The 23,093-nt window shown below is 40.2% G+C and overlaps 1 protein-coding gene across 2 annotated transcripts in view; it reads left to right on the top strand.

Moving 5' to 3' along the window:
- LOC126419028 (sensory neuron membrane protein 2-like) overlaps positions 1-23,093 on the top strand; it is a 242,499-nt gene that overhangs the window by 141,690 nt on the left and 77,716 nt on the right. For both annotated transcript variants that reach the window (XM_050086088.1, XM_050086087.1), the window contains exons 2-4: positions 15,311-15,572; positions 15,693-15,959; positions 19,613-19,704. In XM_050086088.1, the coding sequence (XP_049942045.1) occupies positions 15,752-15,959; positions 19,613-19,704 (300 nt within the window). In that variant the 5' untranslated portion in view covers positions 15,311-15,572; positions 15,693-15,751. The remainder of the gene's footprint in view (positions 1-15,310; positions 15,573-15,692; positions 15,960-19,612; positions 19,705-23,093) is intronic.

Here is a 23,093-nt window from a genome sequence, read left to right as displayed (position 1 = left end):
GGTGACGTAGTAATTCTTGAAGACACAGTGCATCAACAGAAGTACACATCGCTACTTGGGGACTATGTATGTCCATACATGCAGTTTGTTTGTCCTTGGCATGAAGGTTTGTTTGTCTTCGGAACGAAGCCATCTACCAGAAGGACAATGCAACGTGTGACAATGCTGGCAGTGTATGTGCGTGGTTCGAAAAGCATGAGGATGAGTTTGCCGTACTCCTCTGATGTTCAAACTCCCCGGAATCGAACTCAATAATCGAACATATGTAGAACCATCTCGATCTGGCTGTTCGCGTCGTCGGTCTTCAGCCGAGGAACCTAGCGCAGCTGGCCGTGAAACTGTAGTGTGCATGATTGTACATCCCTGTCGGTATACTCCAGATCCTCACTGAGTCTCTTCCTGCACGTCTTATTAATGGTTATTACGCTTTGGGCACGTGGTTACATTAATGTGACTGGGCAGTGAATAAGTCCGAAAGCTTGGTTTGTACTGTATTCCATGCGACATGTCTTACAAGGTGTGTGCAGTTAGAACATTCGAGGAGAGACGTAAGGAACATCAGCGACATACCCGATTAAAGCAACATAGCCTCGAATGTAATCGTGAAATGAAATACGCATGATGCCGCTACCGTGGGGCAAAAGCCAAGTTTTTATGACATCGTAAATAAGAAGTCTATAGAATGTAAGACGTCAGAAAACATAATAAACAGGGACAGAGGTTTGAATGTAAATATAATTTTGGGACCGACAGTCAATTAATTAGCACGTCGCCGCCTTTTAACTCCACTAGAACTGAGAATGAAAGAATGTGCGGTTCACGGAATATCAATGAGGAGTCGGAATAACAAGCATCATAGCGCGTCAGGAGTCGAACTCACCTAAACGTAGTGCCGCGTACTACCATTAATTTGCAGTTTGGTTGGAGTCCAGACAGCGAATTAACATAACAGCTCAACTAGCAGACGACTGGGTTTGTCGTCAAAATGTTGTGCACATAAGAGAAACAACAACTCGGCGTAACATCCAGAAACACACTTAATCACGCGGAAAAAAGTGTTGCATTTTTTTGCATTTCCTACCTCCAGTTCGACTTTAAATTAGTCTGTACTCTGAGATATAGAGTGGATGTGACTGCTTACACTGCTTGTTCGTCATTCGTGTAGTAATAAAATAGTGGTATGCGCCTCGTTACGTGACAGACGTTGCATTTGTTTATGGTGAGGGCCAACTGCGAATCGGTGCACCAAGTATCGATATTGAGTAGGTCTTCTAGGATTCCGCTATCATTTTCTAGTAACCCTCTCTCTGTTTACTACAGCAGTGTGCGTCAAATGCTAACAGCCTCCCCTGCTGGTGTCATGCGCTAGGTCATATGTGTATATCGTTTCCTTCGATGCTGTTAATTACATTTGGTAGTTGTACATAGTGAAAGCTGGAAAGGGTCAGTGACTACTGTATGTGATTGCAAGGAGGATTGAGCACAACATAGGTATACAATGAAGTTGCGACGGCTGTCGATAGGATGTGGGATGTTGCCCTAGCCTGCGACTGAGTTTTAGCAACTAGGTCGAAAAGGCTTTGGCAAATCTGGCGGCAACGACGAGCGTAAGGATCTTTTATACCACTGTGTATTCCAACAGGCTTAACTTGGCCTTTGAATAACTCTGGGAGCTCCACTAAGCTGTTCAAGCTACTGTTGTGCCTAGGGATGTTTCAGTTCCAGAGAATCGTAGTGAAATGCAAGAAGACCCGCAAAGATTTAGTAGTTGGCGGAGCGACTGGCAATTCATTTTGAACATGAAACAAGATTTATTCTTCTACGAATCCAGGATTAGTCCTTAGGATATGTTAAAACCTCGCCATCTTTTCCTCAGCCTTTCCACGTTATTTCTCTCAGTGGCATCGTATTCCATCGTTTGTCGAGGAATTCTCTGAGGTGACATACGAAACACATGCTGTTCGCAGCCCTGCTTTCGTTGAATTACTTTTAAGTTAATGGCAGTACTCACATTCATTTTCTTATTTCTTCATTTCTTACTTTGTTTTCTTTTCTGGAGCCTTTTATTGATGTAATAAACTATACTTCTGCTCCCTACGTCACCTTGAGCATTCCATGACTTTATAAAGTATCATTCGGTTTCTCTTCTCGTTCTAACCTTTTGATATTAGTCTTGGCGCACCATTCATTTTCTTATTTACGTCCTTCTCCGAAAGTTGTGTCATATCCGTGACACTGCAAAAGGAACATTTGTTCTACTACTATGTTACTGATGATTATGTCAGTTCTTATGCGATATTTTCCTAAAAAGGCCATAATTTCTGTTTCTCTCATTGTTGCCGATATCCACAGGTTATATTTTTATTGTTCGGGCTAATTTGTTTGATTTATGTGTTGTTTTGGTAATTTCATTTCACTGTTCCGTATGATTGTCTACCCCTATAACTTGAGCTACTCCTTCCTTCATCCATTCGCTAACCAGGTTTTCCAGCCTTTGAGTTGGATTTTTATTTACTGTTATGTAATCTAAAATTATTCTCATTTATTGTTCAGTCTGAGTTGCACTTTTTTATTGAAATGACAAGTTTCGATAACTCTTAATATTCTTCAGGTTTAAACCAAAATACAACTAAGTACCGACCAATACTTTAAGATAAGTAGAAAAATTAAATGTACATACGTGTAGAATTCACGTAAGTACTTGTGTCAGCAACTCGTCTTGTCTATTCAGTAACATGTTTTCCGAGTACAATGTTTTGCAAGTGCAGCCAATGTTTCAAATAGATATCTGGTGGAGGAAGGGGACAAGGGAGGGAGAAAGGGGAAGAAAGAATGGGAAAGGAAGAGGAAAATGGACTGCAAAAGATGAATGGTTGCAGGGCGGAGAAATGGTGGTGGGAATATCATGAGTTTAAAAAGAGGGGTTTTACTACAATTATGGAAAATATAACTACGTAAAAATTCTCGTTAAAATACTAATAGCGTAGAAGAATGGGCTTGTAAAATGTAAAGGGGAGAAAATAGTAAAATTATGAAATGGAGCTAGGGGGACTAAGTGTGGGGAAAGAAAGCAAGAGGAGGGGAGGGGGTGCCGGGCCCGCTATGAGTTTAACGTGAGGGGGTCTTACACTTAAATTGTAAAAAGACAATTATGAAAAAACTCTCTGGTTAAAATACTAAAAGTGTAGACCAATGGATGCATAAAACAGTAAAATGGGGAAGCTATAAAGGTGGAAATAGCGTAGATATAACTGAATTACTGTTTTAAAAGTTTTAGAAGTATGTAACTTTAAAAGTATAGGCCGAGTACGATGGAGGTATAAACAGTAAAAGACACAAAGATCGCAAAATTTTAGACGTGAGTCATGTAGAGGACCTAGAACTGTATTAAGTGTCACTAACAATTAAAAATTTATATCACTGGAAGTATAAAACTGTAAGAAATATAAAACAATAATTACAGAATGAAACTATATGTAGCAAATAAAGTTACAGAAATCAGGCTGTGGCAGTAGTTGGTAACTGCATTTTCTTCTGCTTGATGGCGTTGTACGGCACGCAGTCTTGCAGAGTGTAAGGAAGCCAGTCTGCACGTAGGCGTGCTGCTAGGGCGATGTGTGAGCCGCTCTCTCTTCTCGGAGAGTGGGACTGTCGATCGTGCGCTCCGGCGAGGTGAACGATTGAAAGAGGGCTTCAAAGTTTTTAAAAATGCTCTGTAAATAAAATTGTTTTGCTGATTTAAGGTATTGCCAGGCTCCTGCAGACGGTGTGTAAAAATGTCTGTTTCTTCCTTGTCAGGAAGTGTCACTTAGGACCACTGTGCATCACTTCCAAATAGGTATCAGTAATTCCAACAGCGTGCTTAGGTGTCTGAAGATGTTCACCAAACGCTGTTTTATTATGATTTTGAACCGAAGCGTGCTCTTTGAAGCGTATTTCCAATGTTCTGCCTCTTTGACCTACGTCACTCTTGGAAAATATGCAATCAATAAGAGATCTGCGGCATTATGCAGACCACGTACCGCTGTTTCTTTTTAAGCAATGAGCTGGTAAGATGTCTTTTGGAATATCGTCAGACAGAACACATCTGAAACAGTTCTTGAGTTTCTTCAGGGTTTTCACATAGGCCTCTGAATAAATGGCTGGCCATTTGGCAACACATCCACAAGAATGACACCTTTGCTGTCCGAAAAGAATTTTCAGTTAGCAGTCGGCGTTGCGGTGGTCTCCAGTCCGAAGACTGGTTCAAAGCAGCTCTCCAACGCGACTCTATCCTGCGCAGTCTTCTTCATCTATGAATAACAGCTCCACCGTTTTGAACATTCTCAGTGTATTCATCTGTTGATCCTCATCTACAATTTTTACCCCTTAAAGTTTCCTGCAGCATCAAACAGGTGAACCCTTGATGTCTCAGAATGTGTCCTATCAATCGATCCCTTCTTTTGTTCAAATTGTGCCACAAATTTATTTTCTTTCCAAATCTATTAGTAAAGTTGTGTCACACATTCCTTTTTTTTCCAAATCAGTTCAATACCTTCTCAGTAGTTACGGAATCTACCAATCTAATCTTCAGCATTCTTCCATAACATGACCTCTCAAAAGCCTCTATTCTCTTCTTCTCTGCACTGTTTATCGTCCACGTTTGATTTCCATACAAGCCTCCACTCCAGACAAGTACCTCCATTTCATTTGCAGTGGCCGGACATTGTGGCCGAGCGGTTCTAGGCGCTTCAGTCCGGAACCGCGCTGCTGCTGCGATCGCAGGTTAGAATTCTCCCTTGGGCTTGGGTGTGTGTGATGTCGTTAGGGTAGTTAGGTTTTAGTAGTTCTGAGTCGAGGGGACTGATAACCTCAGAAGTTAAGTCCCATAGTGCTTCTCCATCGTTGCCGATTAACTGGTGATGGGTTCCATATCAATTGTTGCATTTTGGTCTCCTGCAAAGATGACACGGTCACATTGTTGTTTTTTTTTTTTTTTTTTTTTTTTTTTTTTTTTTTTTTTTTTTTTTTTTTTTTTATTCACACATTCTTGAGATTCTCTGAAGTACAGATTTGCTTCTTATTTCTTTCTTTCCTCTAGTTCGTAGGTTCCTACTGCTGTTAGATGTCATCTCTTCACATTTCAGTCACACTGTGATGTTCCTTCCTTTTACTAGTGGATGTTGTTGTTGTGGTCTTCAGTCCTGAGACTGGTTTGATGCAGCTCTCCATGCTACTCTATCCTGTGCAAGCTTCTTCACCTCCCAGTACCTACTGCAACCTACATCCTTCTGAATCTGCTTAGTGTAGTCATCTCTTGGTCTCCCTCTACGATTTTTACCCTCCACGCTGCCCTCCAACGCTAAATTTGTGATCCCTTGATGCCTCAAAACATGTCCTACCAACCGATCCCTTCTTCTAGTCAAGTTGTTCCACAAACTTCTCTTCTCTCCAATCCTATTCAATACCTCCTCATTAGTTACGTGATCTACCCACCTTATCTTCAGCATTCTTCTGTAGCACCACATTTCGAAAGCTTCTATTCTCTTCTTGTCCAAACTGGTTATCGTCCATGTTTCACTTCCATACATGGCTACACTCCATACAAATACTTTCAGAAACGACTTCCTGACACTTAAATCTATACTCGATGTTAACAAATTTCTCTTCTTTAGAAACGATTTCCTTGCCATTGCCAGTCTACATTTTATATCCTCTCTACTTCGACCATCATCAGTTATTTTACTCCCTAAATAGCAAAACTCCTTTACTACTTTAAGTGTCTCATTTCCTAATCTAATCCCCTCAGCATCACCCGATTTAATTTGACTACATTCCATTATCCTCGTTTTGCTTTTGTTGATGTTCAACTTATATCCTCCTTTCAAGACACTGTCCATTCCGTTCAACTGCTCTTCCAAGTCCTTTGCTGTCTCTGACAGAATTACAATGTCATCGGCGAACCTCAAAGTTTTTACTTCTTCTCCATGAATTTTAATACCTACTCCGAATTTTTCTTTTGTTTCCTTTACTGCTTGCTCAATATACAGATTGAATAACACCGGGGAGAGGCTACAAACCTGTCTCACTCCTTTCCCAACCACTGCTTCCCTTTCATGCCCCTCGACTCTTATAACTGCCATCTGGTTTCTGTACAAATTGTAAAGAGCCTTTCGCTCCCTGTATTTTACCCCTGCCACCTTCAGAATTTGAAAGAGAGTATTCCAGTTAACGTTGTCAAAAGCTTTCTCTAAGTCTACAAATGCTAGAAACGTAGGTTTGCCTTTTCTTAATCTTTCTTCTAAGATAAGTCGTAAGGTTAGTATTGCCTCACGTGTTCCAACATTTCTACGGAATCCAAACTGATCTTCCCCGAGGTCCGCTTCTACCAGTTTTTCCATTCGTCTATAAAGAATTCGCGTTAGTATTTTGCAGCCGTGAGTTATTAAAATGATAGTTCGGTAATTTTCACATCTGTCAACACCTGCTTTCTTTGGAATTGGAATTATTATATTCTTCTTGAAGTCTGTGGGTATTTCGCCTGTCTCATACATCTTGCTCACCAGATGGTAAAGTTTTGTCATGACTGGCTCTCCCAAGGCCATCAGTAGTTCTAATGGAATGTTGTCTACTCCCGGGGCCTTGTTTCGACTCAGGTCTTTCAGTGATCTGTCAAACTCTTCACGCAGTATCTTATCTCCCATTTCATCTTCATCTACATCCTCTTCCATTTCCATAATATTGTCCTCAAGTACATCGCCCTTGTATAAACCCTCTATATACTCCTTCCACCTTTCTGCCTTCCCTTCTTTGCTTAGAACTGGGTTTCCATCTGAGCTCTTGATATTCATACAAGTCGTTCTCTTATCTCCAAAGGTCTCTTTAATTTTCCTGTAGGCAGTATCTATCTTACCCCTAGTGAGACAAGCCTCTACATCCTTACATTTGTCCTCTAGCCATCCCTGCTTAGCCATTTTGCACTTTCTGTCGATCTCATTTTTGAGACGTTTGTATTCCCTTTTGCCTGCTTCATTTACTGCATTTTTATATTTTCTCCTTTCATCAATTAAATTCAATATTTCTTCTGTTACCCAAGGATTTCTATTAGCCCTCGTCTTTTTACCTACTTGATCCTCTGCTGCCTTCACTACTTCATCCCTCAGAGCTACCCATTCTTCTTCTACTGTATTTCTTTCCCCCATTCCTGTCAATTGTTCCCTTATGCTCTCCCTGAAACTCTGTACAACCTCTGGTTCTTTCAGTTTATCCAGGTCCCATCTCCTTAAATTCCCACCTTTTTGCAGTTTCTTCAGTTTCAATCTGCAGTTCATAACCAATAGATTGTGGTCAGAATCCACATCTGCCCCTGGAAATGTCTTACAATTTAAAACCTGGTTCCTAAATCTCTGTCTTACCATTATATAATCTATCTGATACCTATTAGTATCTCCAGGATTCTTCCAGGTATACAACCTTCTTTTATGATTCTTGAACCAAGTGTTAGCTATGATTAAGTTATGCTCTGTGCAAAATTCTACAAGGCGGCTTCCTCTTTCATTTCTTCCCCCCAATCCATATTCACCTACTATGTTTCCTTCTCTCCCTTTTCCTACTGACGAATTCCAGTCACCCATGACTACTAAATTTTCGTCTCCCTTCACTACCTGAATAATTTCTTTTATCTCGTCATATATTTCATCAATTTCTTCATCATCTGCAGAGCTAGTTGGCATATAAACTTGTACTACTGTGGTAGGCATGGGCTTTGTGTCTATCTTGGCCACAATAATGCGTTCACTATGCTGTTTGTAGTAGCTAACCCGCACTCCTATTTTTTTTATTCATTATTAAACCTACTCCTGCATTACCCCTATTTGGTTTTGTATTTATAACCCTGTAATCACCTGACCAAAAGTCTTGTTCCTCCTGCCACCGAACTTCACTAATTCCCACTATATCTAACTTTAACCTATCCATTTCCCTTTTTAAATTTTCTAACCGACCTGCCCGATTAAGGGATTTGACATTCCACGCTCCGATCCGTAGAATGCCAGTTTTCTTTCTCCTGATAACGACGTCCTCTTGAGTAGTCCCCGCCCGGAGATCCGAATGGGGGACTATTTTACCTCCGGAATATTTTACCCAAGAGGACGCCATCATCATTTAATCATACAGTAAAGCTGCATGTCCTCGGGAAAAATTACGGCTGTAGTTTCCCCTTGCTTTCAGCCGTTCGCAGTACCAGCACAGCAAGGCCGTTTTGGTTAATGTTACAAGGCCAGATCAGACAATCATCCAGACTGTTGCCCCTGCAACTACTGAAAAGGCTGCTGCCCCTCTTCAGGAACCACATGTTTGTCTGGCCTCTCAACAGATACCCCTCCGTTGTGGTTGCACCTACGGTACGGCCATCTGTATCGCTGAGGCACGCAAGCCTCCCCACCAACGGCAAGGTCCATGGTTCATGGGGGAAGTACTAGTGGATAGAAACTAATAAACGGCCGATAAATAAAGAACTTTCATCCCTTGAGATATATGTATAGCCTTACGATCATAAAAACACTTACATCTACATGTATATCTCCATGTAACGCTTAAGTGACTGACAGAGGTTTCTTCGAACCACGTTCACACTATTTCTCTCGTTCCAATCTCTAACAGCATCTGGGAAAACTGAACACTTCAATCTCTCTGTAAAAGTTCTGAGTTTTCTTGTTCTATTACGGAGATCAAGCCTCCCTGTGTAGGTTCACATTCAGAGGAGAAAGCTATGATTGAAATTTCGTGTCCGCAGCTCGTGGTCGTGCGGTAGCGCTCTCGCTTCCCGCTCCTGGGTTCCCAGATTCGATTTCCGGCGGGGTCAGGGATTTTCTCTGCCTCGTGATGACTGGGTGTTGTGTGATGTCCTTAGGTTAGTTAGGTTTAAGTAGTTCTAAGTTCTAGGGGACTGATGACCATAGATGTTAAGTCCCATAGTGCTCAGAGCCATTTTTTTGAAATTTCGTGAAGAATCTCGCAGGAACAAGGATTGTCATACCCAACTAGCTTTTCATATCCGTGACACTCTCTCCCCTATTTTGCGATGATACAAAACGAGCAGCCCTTCTAGGGACTTTTCCGATGCCCACCGTCAATCTTGTCTGGCAAAGATACCATACGCCACACCAATAATCTAGCAGAGGACGAACAAGCGTGGTGTAGTCAGCCTCTTCAGTAGAGCCTGTCACGTGAACTAGCCCTTCCTGTTATTAGCCTCGGTAGCTGCGCATTTTCGGTAAATCATCAACTGAAAATGCTGATGTAGAAACTATCCTTAAAGTGACTCGTCAAAACCTTCTTCTTAGGTTCTAAATTGGAAGGTTACCAATCTTTAATCGTACTTCCATCATCCTACCTGTGGTGACAAGGTTTCTTAGAAAGGTTACACACAGGTAGTTAGCATGGAGAAACGCGAACCAAAATAGTTCTTATTTAATCAAAAAGTAAAAACTTTGGAGTACAAAAGAAGTGTACTAAAGCTACTTCACACGCAATTAAGTATCAAAAGTCACAGAACTGTTATTAATCACAAACATTGTTGAAATGATACAAGGCATATTTTGATTGTCTAATTCTCATCGTTGTAAACCAAATTCTCTCAGCCGTGTTTGCAACAGATACAACTCAAAAGATTCCAGTGGCTGGTAAGAGAACGGACTAGCTATACCAGCCGAAGGCTATGAGCGAAATTAGCAGAATGCCAGAAAACTGAGCCAGCTTGGGCCTTACAAAGACTCCCTCCAGGATTTTGCTGAGTCTTTTTAATTTATGAGTTTTCAAATTGCACAGGTCAAAAAGTTCTTTTGTTGGTCATCGATTTTGTCATTATATCTTGTTTCTGTTTTATTTGTTATAATCAGTATTTATTAACGTGTACAATACTAATTATTCCTACACAATGGGCTTCCTGGGTTTATAACCATGAGATCTATCTTGTGTATTAAAATTCAGCTACTGAAAATTCAGCATTTTTTAAATTAAGGACTTCTGCTAGTTAATACGGGTGTCAACAGATTCAGAAAAATTAGGCGAAGTGCGTCAACAAATCCCGGAAATTTACAGAAATTTACCTATAATCACCACTGAAAGTTTGACTAAGTGAAATATATAATTAACGATGTCTTCTAAACTAGTTATGTTTATGTTAATGGAAACACTGTACCGAAAAGAGGAAAAGTAGCTCTTTTCTCTGGAAGAGGTATTTCCTTCTGAATTTACCTATTACCTCATGAGGTTTTCCCTGTGGCTAGATGTAAGAGATGTAAGAGAGTAACTTTTGATTGCCATCATTTCTGACGAAGCTAATTAGAGAATTAAAACCAGGCAACAAACTGAATGATCTGAATTATACAGTTTTGTGGGGGAAATTTGCTTCTACGATTTTGATATGATACATACTATGTGCTAAATGTTTGAAATTTAACATTGGAATTTCAAAAAAGAAAGTTAGCGAAAATAGGAATGCGTACAAAGTAGAACGGAGGGGGTCAACCTGGTGTGTCAGAACCTACTGCATCATCTAGGTGTTCTGTAAATAAAACGACATTAGTTTGCCTTCCCCACAACATTAGCTCTGTGATAGTTTCAAGTTTAGCTTGTTCGTAGCTATAATTCCTATGTTATTCATTTGAATTGACAGCGTTTAAATTCGTGTGATTTACAGTATAGCCGAAATTTGATACATTTTTTTTTTTCGTACTCGTGTGGGTGATCACTTTTCCCCACTCACAGACAATAGCCACTTTTCGCACTGTACAGATACCAAGTCTAAGTCAATTTATAGTTGCTGTTGACCATGTGATGACTTCATTAAATGGTAAATGACAGCATCATGTGGAAACTATCTAAGAGATCTGCACATATTGTCTCCTAAATCGTTTGTATAGATTAGGAACAGCAGAAGCCTGCAACAATTCCTTGGTGAACACCGGGTACAACTTCTGTTTTAGTTGACGATTTTCCATCAGTTACTACGTGCTGTGACCTTTATGGCAGGAAATCACGAATCCATTATTAAAACTGAAGCGATACTCCATCGGCACGAAGTTTGATTAGAAATCCCTTGAGAGGAACGGTCGCAAAAGCCCTCTGAAAATTTAGTAATATGGAATATTTTGAGATCCTTTCCCGATAGGGTTCATAACTTCTTTAGAATAAAGAGATAGTTGGATTTCACAGGAACGATACTTCCCGAATCCGTGCTGTGTCAATAGGCCGTTACTTTCGACCTAATTCATACACGTCCTATAATCCTACTGCAAAACGATATCTGTGATATGTGTCTGTAATCCATCAGATTACTGTTGTTTGCTTTCTTGCGCATTTGTTTGACTTATGCTGCTTTCAAGCCTTTTGGTACGGATTATGTACGATTGATACGTCTGGGGCTTGAAACGCCCTTCAGCCGTGTTCTGTAAGTGTTTATCTGAAGGTTGTCTTTAATTATTCTTGAGTAATTTCTTGGGCCTTCAACCGACAAGATACTTCAAGTTTTCTTAAGATGTTTTTCTGTTGTACTCTGTCAAGGCTTAGGGTCTCTCTTTTATTATGTAAAAAAACTTTATTTAATTGTACTTTCAACCGAAGAATTAACTTGAATTTTCTTTAATATGGCCTGTAGCCGGAATTTGTAAATGCTTGGCATTTAAATAATTTCCTTACCTGATTTGAAATATTATTTCGGCCTTTAGCCGAGAAGATATTGTAATTTTACTTAAGCAAGGCCTTCAGCCGTCACTCTAAATCCTGGTGTCTTAAAGGCAATCACTTAAACTTATTCTGGAGAAGTTACTTGGGCCTTCAACCGTGAATCGATCTTTGCTGTTTTAAAGAGAAAACTGTGCATTGGTTTGAGGAAAAAAGTTGTGTGTGTTCTTGTATAAGTAACAGTAATTGTCCTCGGCCCCTTTCCACAACCTGATCCGCTCTGCCCTGCGAAACCAGATTTCAATGAGGATAACATCAGCTTAAGCGTAGTCATTCTTTCTTCGCATCATGTGCAGCTGCAACAAGTTTGAGGGGGAAGTAGCACTGTAAATATTCTGTTCCACACAACGTAATAGATGGATTCTGAAATACAGATGTAGATTTAGACAACGAACGTGTCGTCAGCCTCCTTCTTCTTCTACCAATCGATGATTAGGCCTTATAGTCTGTTCCGACCTCACAATATCTTCCTCTGCCTTCCTACTCTGGTTCTCCCAAAATAATTGTATTCCATCGCTCGTCGAGGTATTCTCTGAGGCGACATACGTAGTAAATTCAACTAAATACCTAGGAGTCACAATTACGAACAACTTATACTGGGAGGAACACATAGAACATGTTGTGGGGAAGGCTAACCAAAGACTGCGTTCTATTGGAAAATGTAAGAAGTCTACTAAGGAGACTGCCTACACTACGCTTGTCCGTCCTCTTATAGAATACTGCTGCGCGGTGTGGGATCCTTACCAGATAGGACTGACGGAGTACATCGAAAAACCTCAAATAAGGGCAGCACGTTTTGTACTACCGCCAAATATGGGAGACAGTGTCAGTGAAATGATACAGGATTTGGGCTGGACATCATTAAAAGAAAGGCGTTTCTCGTTGTGACGGAAACTTCTCACGAATTTCCCATCACCAACTCTCTCCTCCGAGTGCGAAAATATTTTACTGACACCGACCTACATAGGGAGAAACGATCACCACGATAAAATAAGGGAAATCAGAGCTCGTACGGAAAGATATAGGGGTTCGTTCTTTCCGCGCACTATACGAGATTGGAATAATAGAGAATTGTGAAGGTGGTTCGATGAACCCTCTGTCAGGCACTTAAATGTGATTTTCAGAGTATCCATGTAGATTTAGATGTAGATGTACATTCACTTTCCAGTCCTACTTATTTTTTCAGTTCTTCGCTATACCCTCAGACTTGTTGGAATACATTTTCAAAAAAATGGTTCAAATGGCTCTGAGCACTATGGGACTTAACAGCGGAGGTCATCAGCCCCCTAGAACTTAGAACTACTTAAACCTAACTAACCTAAGGACATCACACACAACCATGCCTAGAACCGCTCGGCCACTCTAGCTGGCAATACATTTTCAGCTAATGGTTGTAACCTCGGTTGTTTCCTTTTTTCCCCATTTTTTGTCTCACGTTGCGCGCCCTTTCACTGATCTAAGGAGCTTCACTTCTAATGTTTCATGTTGCCTGACGTCTTTTGATCTTAAGGTCCAAGTTCCTGATCCATGTAATACTGTGAGCATTCCCATGACTTTACAGAAATTCATTTGGACTTCTCGTTTTATTCTTTAGTGTTCTCCGTTTCGTGCCACATATATATTAATAAGAATTAATTTAATTATTTATGTTATCCTCTTCTTCACAAGTTTCTAACATCCCGAATACTTGAAATGAGACACTTGTTCTACTCGTATGTTGCTGATGATTGGCTTAGTCCTTATGGGGTATTTTCCTAAAATTTCTATTGTTTTTATTTTTGATACCTTTACGCTATAATTCAGACTTACTTTGCTTGATTTGTGTATCGCTGTTTGTAATTTCTCTTCACTATCCTCTATGATTACCTCGAAATCGTAAGAAGCTTCGTATTTAGAAATTTTTCTGGTGAAGTTCTTACGTCTTGACGTATTCTGTCCATCATCCATTCCATAACCAATTTCTATTGATCTATTTTGGATGCGGAATAGTGGGCGGTCAGATACTTATCAAAGAAAAATGGCTGCTTTTAAAACACCAGGATTTAGAGTGACGGTTGAAGGCCTTACTTAAGTAAAATTACAATATCTTCTCGGCCAAAGGCCCCAGTATTATTTCAGACTAGCTAAGGAAATTCTTTAAAAACCAAGCATTTACAAATTCCCGCTAAAGGCCATATTAAGGAAAATTGAAGTTAATTCTTCGGCTGAAAGCCCAACAAAAAATTTTCTTTACATAATAAAAGGGAGACCTAAAAGATAAGCCTTTACACGGTACAACAGAAAAACTGAAGACTCTTTGATGAAAAAGCCTTCAGTTTTCATACGTTATTACTTTATTTATACGGCCAGTTTCACCACGTCGTTAATGACTTCCTCGGGCTCTTATGCACTCCTTGTATAGAGACTCAGATGCATCGATGCATGCATAACCAGAGCCTGGATTTCGTGAATTTTTTATGGTGTGTGTACTTCGAAGACTTGACAAGTCCACAGAATAGTTCGTGCGGTACCCACAGAGCGGGAGTCATACTTGCACCTATCCAGGTTTCATTTCTGATTTACCACATTCTGTGAACAGTTACTGCACAAAAACAAATCCGTCTGGCAATCTCTGTATCATTCCTGCGTCCGCCATAGAGTTTCGTTCCCGAACGATGTGGCCTAGCAGTTAGCCACTATCCGCGTGTGGGAATACCAAGGTTGAAAATACTAGCTGGTCATGAAAATGCAGATTTTGTGTGGTTTTCTTAAATCAGATGAGACAAATATGTGGATGATTCAGTAGGGAAGGATAGGGCTGATTTCCTTCACCTGCCTCACCCAATTGGAGCTTCGGCCTTAAGGAACACGCCGTTGGCGTGACGTTACATTCTTGCTTCCTTCGCAGCTTAGCCGCTAGATGATGCCTCTTTGGAAAAACTTCTTGTCTTCAACAGATTCGTGTTAACAGTTGTTGTCCGCCTTTATAAATCGAAGATGTCTACAATTAACAGCTTGTATAATCGGACTGCACAGCTTCTTGTCTTCTTTAAGTTTTCCTGTAGTAACTACAGATATTATCCTCTTATTTATATCCAAATTTGTTGCTATCCAGCTGTATTATGAAGTTTAATCTAAACGCTTGTTGATGTATAACATACTGGCCTCTGTGTATATGATCTTAATCAGCCTTCAGCTCAGCCTACATACTATTATCGCACACATAACAGGTACACCACCATTGGTGTGTTCTAAGTACGTGTAAACCTTCGTTACTGTCGTCGGAAGTAGCGTTTAGGGGGCTTCCGTTCCTAGCCGATTCTGGAATACAAGTTTATTACGTTTCTCAACAACAGTATTCACTTTTAATGAACTGCAGTCTTTTCCGAAAGTACAACATTACTCTGTAGAGGTAAAGATTTTTCCAAATGTAAAAACATGTTCGAAGGTACCTAGGAAAGAATAATCTATTGAAATTTAAAAGCTTTGCTATCACGACAATTTTGTCAGTACTATATGTAGTCGTTTAGTTCTTACATTATTTTTAAATCATTCTTGTTACATTGCCTGTGAACATTTAGTTGATGAATTTTTAATCTTGTTTCAGACTCTGTGGATTTCATTGCGTTGAAGATCCTGAGTACTCGATTCAGAGAAAGAAAACGATGATCCATGTTTTCCTAAACTGCAACTGTGAAGCTCCTGTTCGTCATTAAGAGATGTCAGCACACGAATCTGGAAGCCTTTCAAGCATTTCTTATTTTTCCCTGGAGTGCTGCATGAGTTGTGCTACATGTGCTGCAATGGCGTTGAGGTGCAGCTGATCACTGCTGCATAAATATGTTACTTTTGTAGCATATATAGCAGAGGTATTGTTTTTAACGTTATGCTATATAAACAATGAGCATAATTTTACGTGTTTGGTGCATGTTATCTGTAGAATTAGTCAGATCTTGTATGTTCTGGAGGGAAATCAGTCGTATTTGCAGTTTTTACAGGGCACATCGAGCCGGTGTGTGCAAATAAAGTTCTACGATTGGAAGGCAACATGGTAGATGAAGAGGGTCAGAGGGCTGCTATGGAGACAGGAAGTACGACAGGTGATGGCGACAGAACTGTCGACGATAGGGAATGTACACCATGCCTCAACGCCGAGAGACAGAGCGAGCACTTGAGTCCCTTGTTGGTAGGCAACCCACATTCCCTTTCTGCTGCCACTCTAGCCAAGTGCAATTTTGCGGCTACGAAGTACAAAGGTAACTGTCTGCTTATATCTTTTTGATTGAGTTTCAGGAATAATCTGCTAGGACAATAGAATATTGTTTAAATGAAATGTGGGAGCTGGGGAAACGGGAGAAGAATAAACTGCAAGTATCTGGGAGAACTTGATAAATTAGTTCACTAAAAACCACATGGTATCCAAAAACGATCGTTATCATGAAGCAGTGTTACTCTGGCCTACTGCTGCTGGTCGGAACCATGATTCATGGTACACCTTTGTTATCTGGCACATTTGTTGGTGATGTTTAAAGAAGGGTCAAATTACCGGAATTCTAAGTGGTCGGTCTTTAAACGGCTCTGAAACAGTATAATAGTCAGATGTCCTACGAAAGCCTGTTGAAATTTGTACAGGATCAGCAAATCTTTGGGTTTGCACTAGATGAATTATGATATAATTGCATGCGCCTCACACCATTTATGTCTACTATGTGGTAGCTGTTCTTCTCGTATCGGCAGCTATTTGGTTCGTGATATCACACGTTCTTCCAATTTTTATTGACATTCGTGTGGCAACACTTTGTCCCTCTCACGGCTCTTCGAGAGCCGCAGCGTACAACAGTACTTATGTGAAGCTACTATATTCACATTTATGAGTGGGATTCTAATACCCTTCTGGTCACCGAATGTAGATTTTTCTTTCGTTTCTACAATTCTCTTGGGTTGCTTTTATGGACTACCATTATCTAATCTGATGCTGCACCACTTCATATTTAATGGCGTCGACATAGACAAGAGATCAGTTCCGTAATTCCATGTAATGCTTTACGTGTGGTCCTACAAAATTGTCGAGGCATAGAAATACAGTGTAGTACTCATACTTTTACCTCAAAAGCACTATGCTAGTTGCTGTAACTCACTGTCCATAGAAAAAAATAAGTAATAAGACATGGAACACATCCAGTGTTGCAAAAATCGCTTTTTTTAAAAGGCGTATGTGAATGCGTTATCCCTCGCCAACACATAAATTTTGCAAAAGTTGAATTCATTTAAGTACAATGTGAGAGCTGGTTCGCTTGAGATAGTGGATGTTCGATCTCCTTTGGAACTTTTTGCCTCTTTTACGATAAGTTTGAGCCACTACTACACGATGATTCCTTGGCAAAGTGAAGTATGAACGACACCATACCCGAGACTTCGCTGCATATTGATATATACCGAGTGACTGATTCCAAAGCTAATGGGGCACAGAAATCTATGTAGAGATTTTTAGAGGCTGCGATCATTCGAGGACACAAGGAGAAATATTTGCCTGATGGACCGCCACCAAATAATGCTGAGAAATATTATATAATTTCAACTGTATTTAATGGATATTCAGAGGTCTCTACACCCATCGCCGAAGAGTACAATAATCCACTTGAAGTGATAGGGACAAGTGAAATTATTAAATATGGGAAGATTTTCAAGAGGAGGTATTAGGATTTCTAGTTCTGCTTCTGTTATAAGAACTTGAGAGATAATACCAACTAACTGCAGGTTACAGGGTTTGGACAGACAACAACCAAAAATGACATTCCCTGCTGAGTTCAGTGCACGTAATGACCAGAACCGAAGTGCTTTTGTTACCTGTGCCATCCTCAGCCACCACAGAATGCTAACTGATTTGCGCAATATTTCACGCCTTCTCGACCACATACTCTATTCCCTTTAAAACCCCTGTATCCACTTCGAATAGAACTCACGACAAAAGTGTCTCACCTACGTCACTAGAGTTATCTTGAATTTAATGATTTGAAAATATTGCTGTAATTTTTTTTCGTTCTAATAGATGTCATGTAATAGTTATTAATTCTGAATCCATACACCCCATTAATTGATGACCCTTCATTCGAAAAAAAATGATTTTATCGAAGAGTCCTAAAATGTCATTAACAATTGTCAAGCACTTTTTAAAACTGAACTTTTGATTTCCATAAATTAATTCACAAATTCCCAGATTCTACATAATAGTCATCTCTAACGTCCAACTGTATTAGACAAACAAATCAAGTTCTGTGTTGCACGACCCCCCTTCTATTCTTTGGGACCGTAATCATTCACGTGACTGAGTCAGACGGGTCGTCTGTGGCCTGTACCACTAGCTCCAGGAACACACACAAACTATATAGGAACCAAGTTATTCTCTTCAATATGTCACATTTTACGACATTTGCTGCTGTAATATTTGGGAAAACGCTTATGTGTCCAGAGTTTAAAATAACTAATCTACTGTTTAGTAATTTCCCAGTTTGGAATGAAAATTGTGCTAAATCTGAATCAAATGATGATTTATCCGAGAAATAGCGTACGACGTGTGTAGGAGGTCCGCTACTCATCGTATGGCTGCATTTGCCTAGAAACTACCGCGTTAGACTTCACATCAGCCACTGACGCTTTATGACTTAGGATAATACATACCATTCTTATATGGTGTAGAAAAGCACACCGCTTTCTTGAAGTATCCCTTGTTATTTCAAGTTATAAACTATCCATATTAACGAAGAATGAATGTAATATTACAGTGGGCGTATTTTCTCACTAGTAGATTGTTGATTAGCTTTAGATACAATACGTTTCAGAAAGATACGGGTATCTCCAATAGTCTTCGTCCTTAATGTTCTGTTCCTGTTGACTATACTTATCCATTTTCTCATATATTCGTGTCAAACATTTCAAATATTTCTGCAGTTCTTTTGCGTTCTACACAATGCACTGTTCATATTTAAGTAAAAAGTTCTAGAGTCTTCCCTCTTTGTTGTTGAGATACTTTTCTGTGTGTTCTACCGTGCAGAGTAGCTATATCTGTGACATTACAGAACATCCGTCAAATTCTTAGTAAATCTAGATGACGTAGAAATTGTTAATGTCTGATGGGTGTTCAAAAGAAAAAGTACGAAACAGTAATGTGGGTATAAATTGAACTCTTTATTGAAAAGTAGTCACCCGAGGCCTCAGCACAAATATCCCGCTGTTTCATGAGCCGAAGGATCCCTTGTTCCCAGAATTCCTTTGACTGTGACATGAGTCAGCCCTCCATTGTCTGCCTCGTCTCGCTGTCCAAACGTTTCCCTTTGAGATGCTTTTAGCGGACCAAAAACGGGGAAGTCGCTGGGTTACATGTCTTGACTGTAGGGTCGATACTCAAGCTGCTACCACTTAAATTTGGCCATCGTACAATTTGGCCATCGTACTTTGGGAGAGGTGTGGAGGTACGTTTTCGTAGAGCAGAGTCACTCTTTCCGTGAGCAGCTCAGGCCGTTTGATGTTCATGGACTTAAGTAGACTGCGGAGTGTCTCACAGGACACGTCGTTGTTAATGGTTTTTACGTGCCCGAGGAATTAGATGAGTATCATGCCTCGATCGTCAAAAACTACGGTGAGCATCACCGTGCCTACAGCAGACACAGCTTTGATTTTTTTAGGGGGGAGTGGCGACGCTACATTTGAATCCGTAGATGTATCAGTACGTTATCCCAAAGCGGCATAGGCAAATGTCAACGAGTTTGGCTGCTACGACGTTACGTACCTTTTGATTTGAACACTCCTTATTATACAAACTACAGTGATATTCATTATTAAAACAAATATTTATTCATTAAAGTTTTTTTTATCTAATCAAAATTGTGTTTTTATAAATATTCTTTTGAAGGTCAGTTGCTGCGACTGCTTCTGGGAGTATCTCTTGTCGGTATTGCATTGTCCATATGGTTCCTTGATCCTGTGGAGCTTCTTATCAGAAAGGTACTATCACATATTAAAGAAAATGATATTCTAGGGGTACTACATTCCATTAAATGACAGATTTTAGTTTATCCGTTTACTTGTCTATTTTTTACGTCATCATCATTGTCATGATGATGATCATCATCATCACCACCATCTGACGTTTTCAGTATCCTACATCGTGTTAAATCGAAACATAACAATAAAAGAGGTGAGTTGTAATTAAGAAAATATGTATTCATCTGGCTGCGATTTGCATTGTCAAATGGTTCAAATGGCTCTGAGGACTATGGGACTTAACTTCTGAACTCATCAGTCCCCTAGAACTTAGAACTACTTAAACCTAACTAACCTAAGGTCATCACACACATCCGTGCCGGAGGCAGGATTCGAACCTGCGACCGTAGCGGTCGCTCGGTTCCAGACTGTAGCGCCTAGAACGCCACGGCCACCCCGGCCGGCGATTTGCATTGTCCATTTTATTATCTCAAGGGGGAGGAGTAGGGGAGGACAACGTGCGGAGTGGGAGGGGAGGACAAAGTGCTTATCTATTTTCTCTTTATTTCTTCTGCTACTTGCGCATTATCGTGCGAACCTATATATTACCTCTCTTATTAGGCCCAAATATCTTTTACCGAAATACGCAACATATAACTACTAAGAGTTTTCGCTAAAATCATTTAGTGATGACTCACGCCCTTTTTGTAATTTATTTCGGAAACATTGGTGAAATTTAAAGAGTTTTTCTAATTCTGGATAATTTAGTAGCCTAAAGGGAGGCAGCTCGTGCATAGGAGGAGATTAAACAGAAGATTGTGTATGAACAGAAGAGCTATTTATTTCCATCAACATATATTGACCACTTCAGAAAACATTCTGCAAAGAAAGCATTAATTAACATACTTGGAGGTAGTGAATAGCGTTCTTTCATGTATGTTTCAGCGGAAACACCTCACAGGAGGGTTGGGGTACAGACTCAGGGAGTCTCTAGGAACTGAAAAATTTTGCATGGTAATTCGATTAATAATACACCCAGGAAATCCTACTGAAACTTGTACCCATAGAAACCACTGAAAGAAAGCAATAAAGCCAAAAGGGAGGGGGTCAGGGTGTCACAGCATGATACATAACTGCAGAGTCTGCCAGAAAAGTTATGTTAAATTCAATGAATCCTAACTCATGAAAGTTTCTCCATGTATATAGGAGTTCATTTTACTCGTAATTACTTGCACTGCTGAATGCTTTCCTCCCCCATTAACATAACTTTTATTTGGCTGCGCATGGTTACCCACGTTGACTAAGGGATGGTCAAATGGCAAAAATGAGTTAAGTTCCGAAAATAGCTGGAGAACAGAAAGGTTCATCTAATCACAATCCTCTGTATCTCTAAATGGAGCCAATCTCGTTGGATCTTGTACGAATTTGACTACACGTATCTGCATCATCAGGGAAGGGTCGGTCCAGTCCTCCAGAGCAATCACTACGAAACCGCGAGAAGGCTAAAAACACATGCAAACGTAGTAGGAAAATCGCTGAAGATTGATTTAATGAACACTTCGGGTCTCCCATGACTTTACGATATACGATTTCCAGCATGAGATGCTACCACTCACGGGTCACGAAAGAAATTGGAACCAGAAAATTAAAACAGAAGCCATTATTCCACTGGTTTTATACTTCCGGAAATGATGTGCATTCATTAGAAAGTTGAGAGGAAATAATTAAAGGGTGGACAATATATTTACTGAAGAACGTGGCCATATCTTGTTCAAAGACAAAACACAGTTACAAATTCGTGCATTACACCTAAATTTTACTAACGTATTTTCGAAACTTGAACCAAATTATTCCTTACCACATAACAGAAAAAAAAAAACTTATTCCCTACTCGGATCTGCCAGTTAAGCCTCAAAAGGAACACACGAAATTCTCTCCAACTATGTTCCGAGAACAAGCGTAGTTTTAAAGCAACAGCAGAGCCGAGAGTGACTCAAAAGCCAACCAACAGCGTCTTGACGGGCAGGGCTGACGGTATACTCGCACACTTTAAACTCCGACCAGACAGCAAGATGCGCTACTGTATGCCTGTGGTAGGGAGGAGTTGGTACTACTCCTAACGTGGAATTCATCTCCCTGCCTACCACCAGCAGGGAACGTTGTCTGCGAGACTTTACATGTGGAACAGAGAGACAATATTTATATGACACAAAATGGGTTGCTAAGGACCTATTCCAAGAAAAGCGGTGTGAGAGAAAATATTGAAAACAACGGTATGAAGAAAGAGGGCGTGCTGAAAAGTAAGAACTCCTAACTTTTACGTGGAAACACTCACTTCTCCTTAAACCAAAGAAACGTTACTAACTTCTACCTCTTTACACTTCATGACTACGTATTTATTTCTCATCGGAGTCACCGTGACGACGAACACATTTCTCCGAACGTGAGATCACTTCTCATACCATGAATGTCGGACCTCTGACTTTGTTGACGGAGCCACGACCTCACTTCTGCTTGCTCCTCTCCGTCGCTGTCAAAGTGAAGTCCTCGAAGGTGTTACTTCAGCTTTGGAAAGAGAAGGGAACTGGATGGGCCCAAGTCGGGACTGTATGGAGGATGAGCGATGACAGAGAAGACAGGGCGTCCGATTGTTACAGATGTCGCAGAGCTCGTGTGTTGTCTAGCATCATCATGATGGTGCTCGATGTGTCGACGAAATCTTCGAATTATAAGCTCTATTATAGCACGCTGTTTCTCACACGGTAACGTAATTCCGCTACACTTCATCATGTTGCACACTTACAATTCCAACTCTGGCTTCAAATATGTAGTCATGAAGAGTAAAGATGTAGAATGTTAATAACGTTTGTTATATTTAAAAAGGTTTACGAGTTTTCGTATAAAAACTTCGGAGGCTTTACTTTTCAGCACACTCTCGTATAAACATAATGGGTGAGACCGTAAAACGCAGCTGAGGTGACAGGTTAGACAGTAGCTAAGTTTAAGCTTTAATATAGAATTCAAGTTTCCCTATACTAGAGAAACTACCATGAGCAAAGTCACAGACAGGCTCCTACCCCAACGTTTCCCAGTATTGAACCCAGGACGTTGCATCAAACATTGCTTCCGGTTAATGCCGCGATGGTTCCTATTGTAGCACAACATATACTATCTGTCCGGTCTTTGACAAACCAGATCTGTATGTAAATACCTGTGTACGTGAAGTCAGCTTAATCTTTAAAGCCCTAATGTGTTCAATGTGTACAAAAGTCTACAAAGATATAAGCACTAAACAATTGACACATGTAAGAAATATATCTTTAAAATTACTGAAATAACTATGGCTTGCGAAGTCTGTCTGTTCATTTAACATAGATCCTGGTTTTTTGATTTTGTGGACGTATATCTCC

This window comes from Schistocerca serialis, chromosome 9 (genome assembly GCF_023864345.2).
Source record: "Schistocerca serialis cubense isolate TAMUIC-IGC-003099 chromosome 9, iqSchSeri2.2, whole genome shotgun sequence".
Classification (NCBI taxonomy): domain Eukaryota; kingdom Metazoa; phylum Arthropoda; class Insecta; order Orthoptera; family Acrididae; genus Schistocerca; species Schistocerca serialis.
The sequence above is the reverse complement of the archived record's forward strand: the minus strand, read 5'-3'. Positions and strand labels throughout refer to the sequence as shown.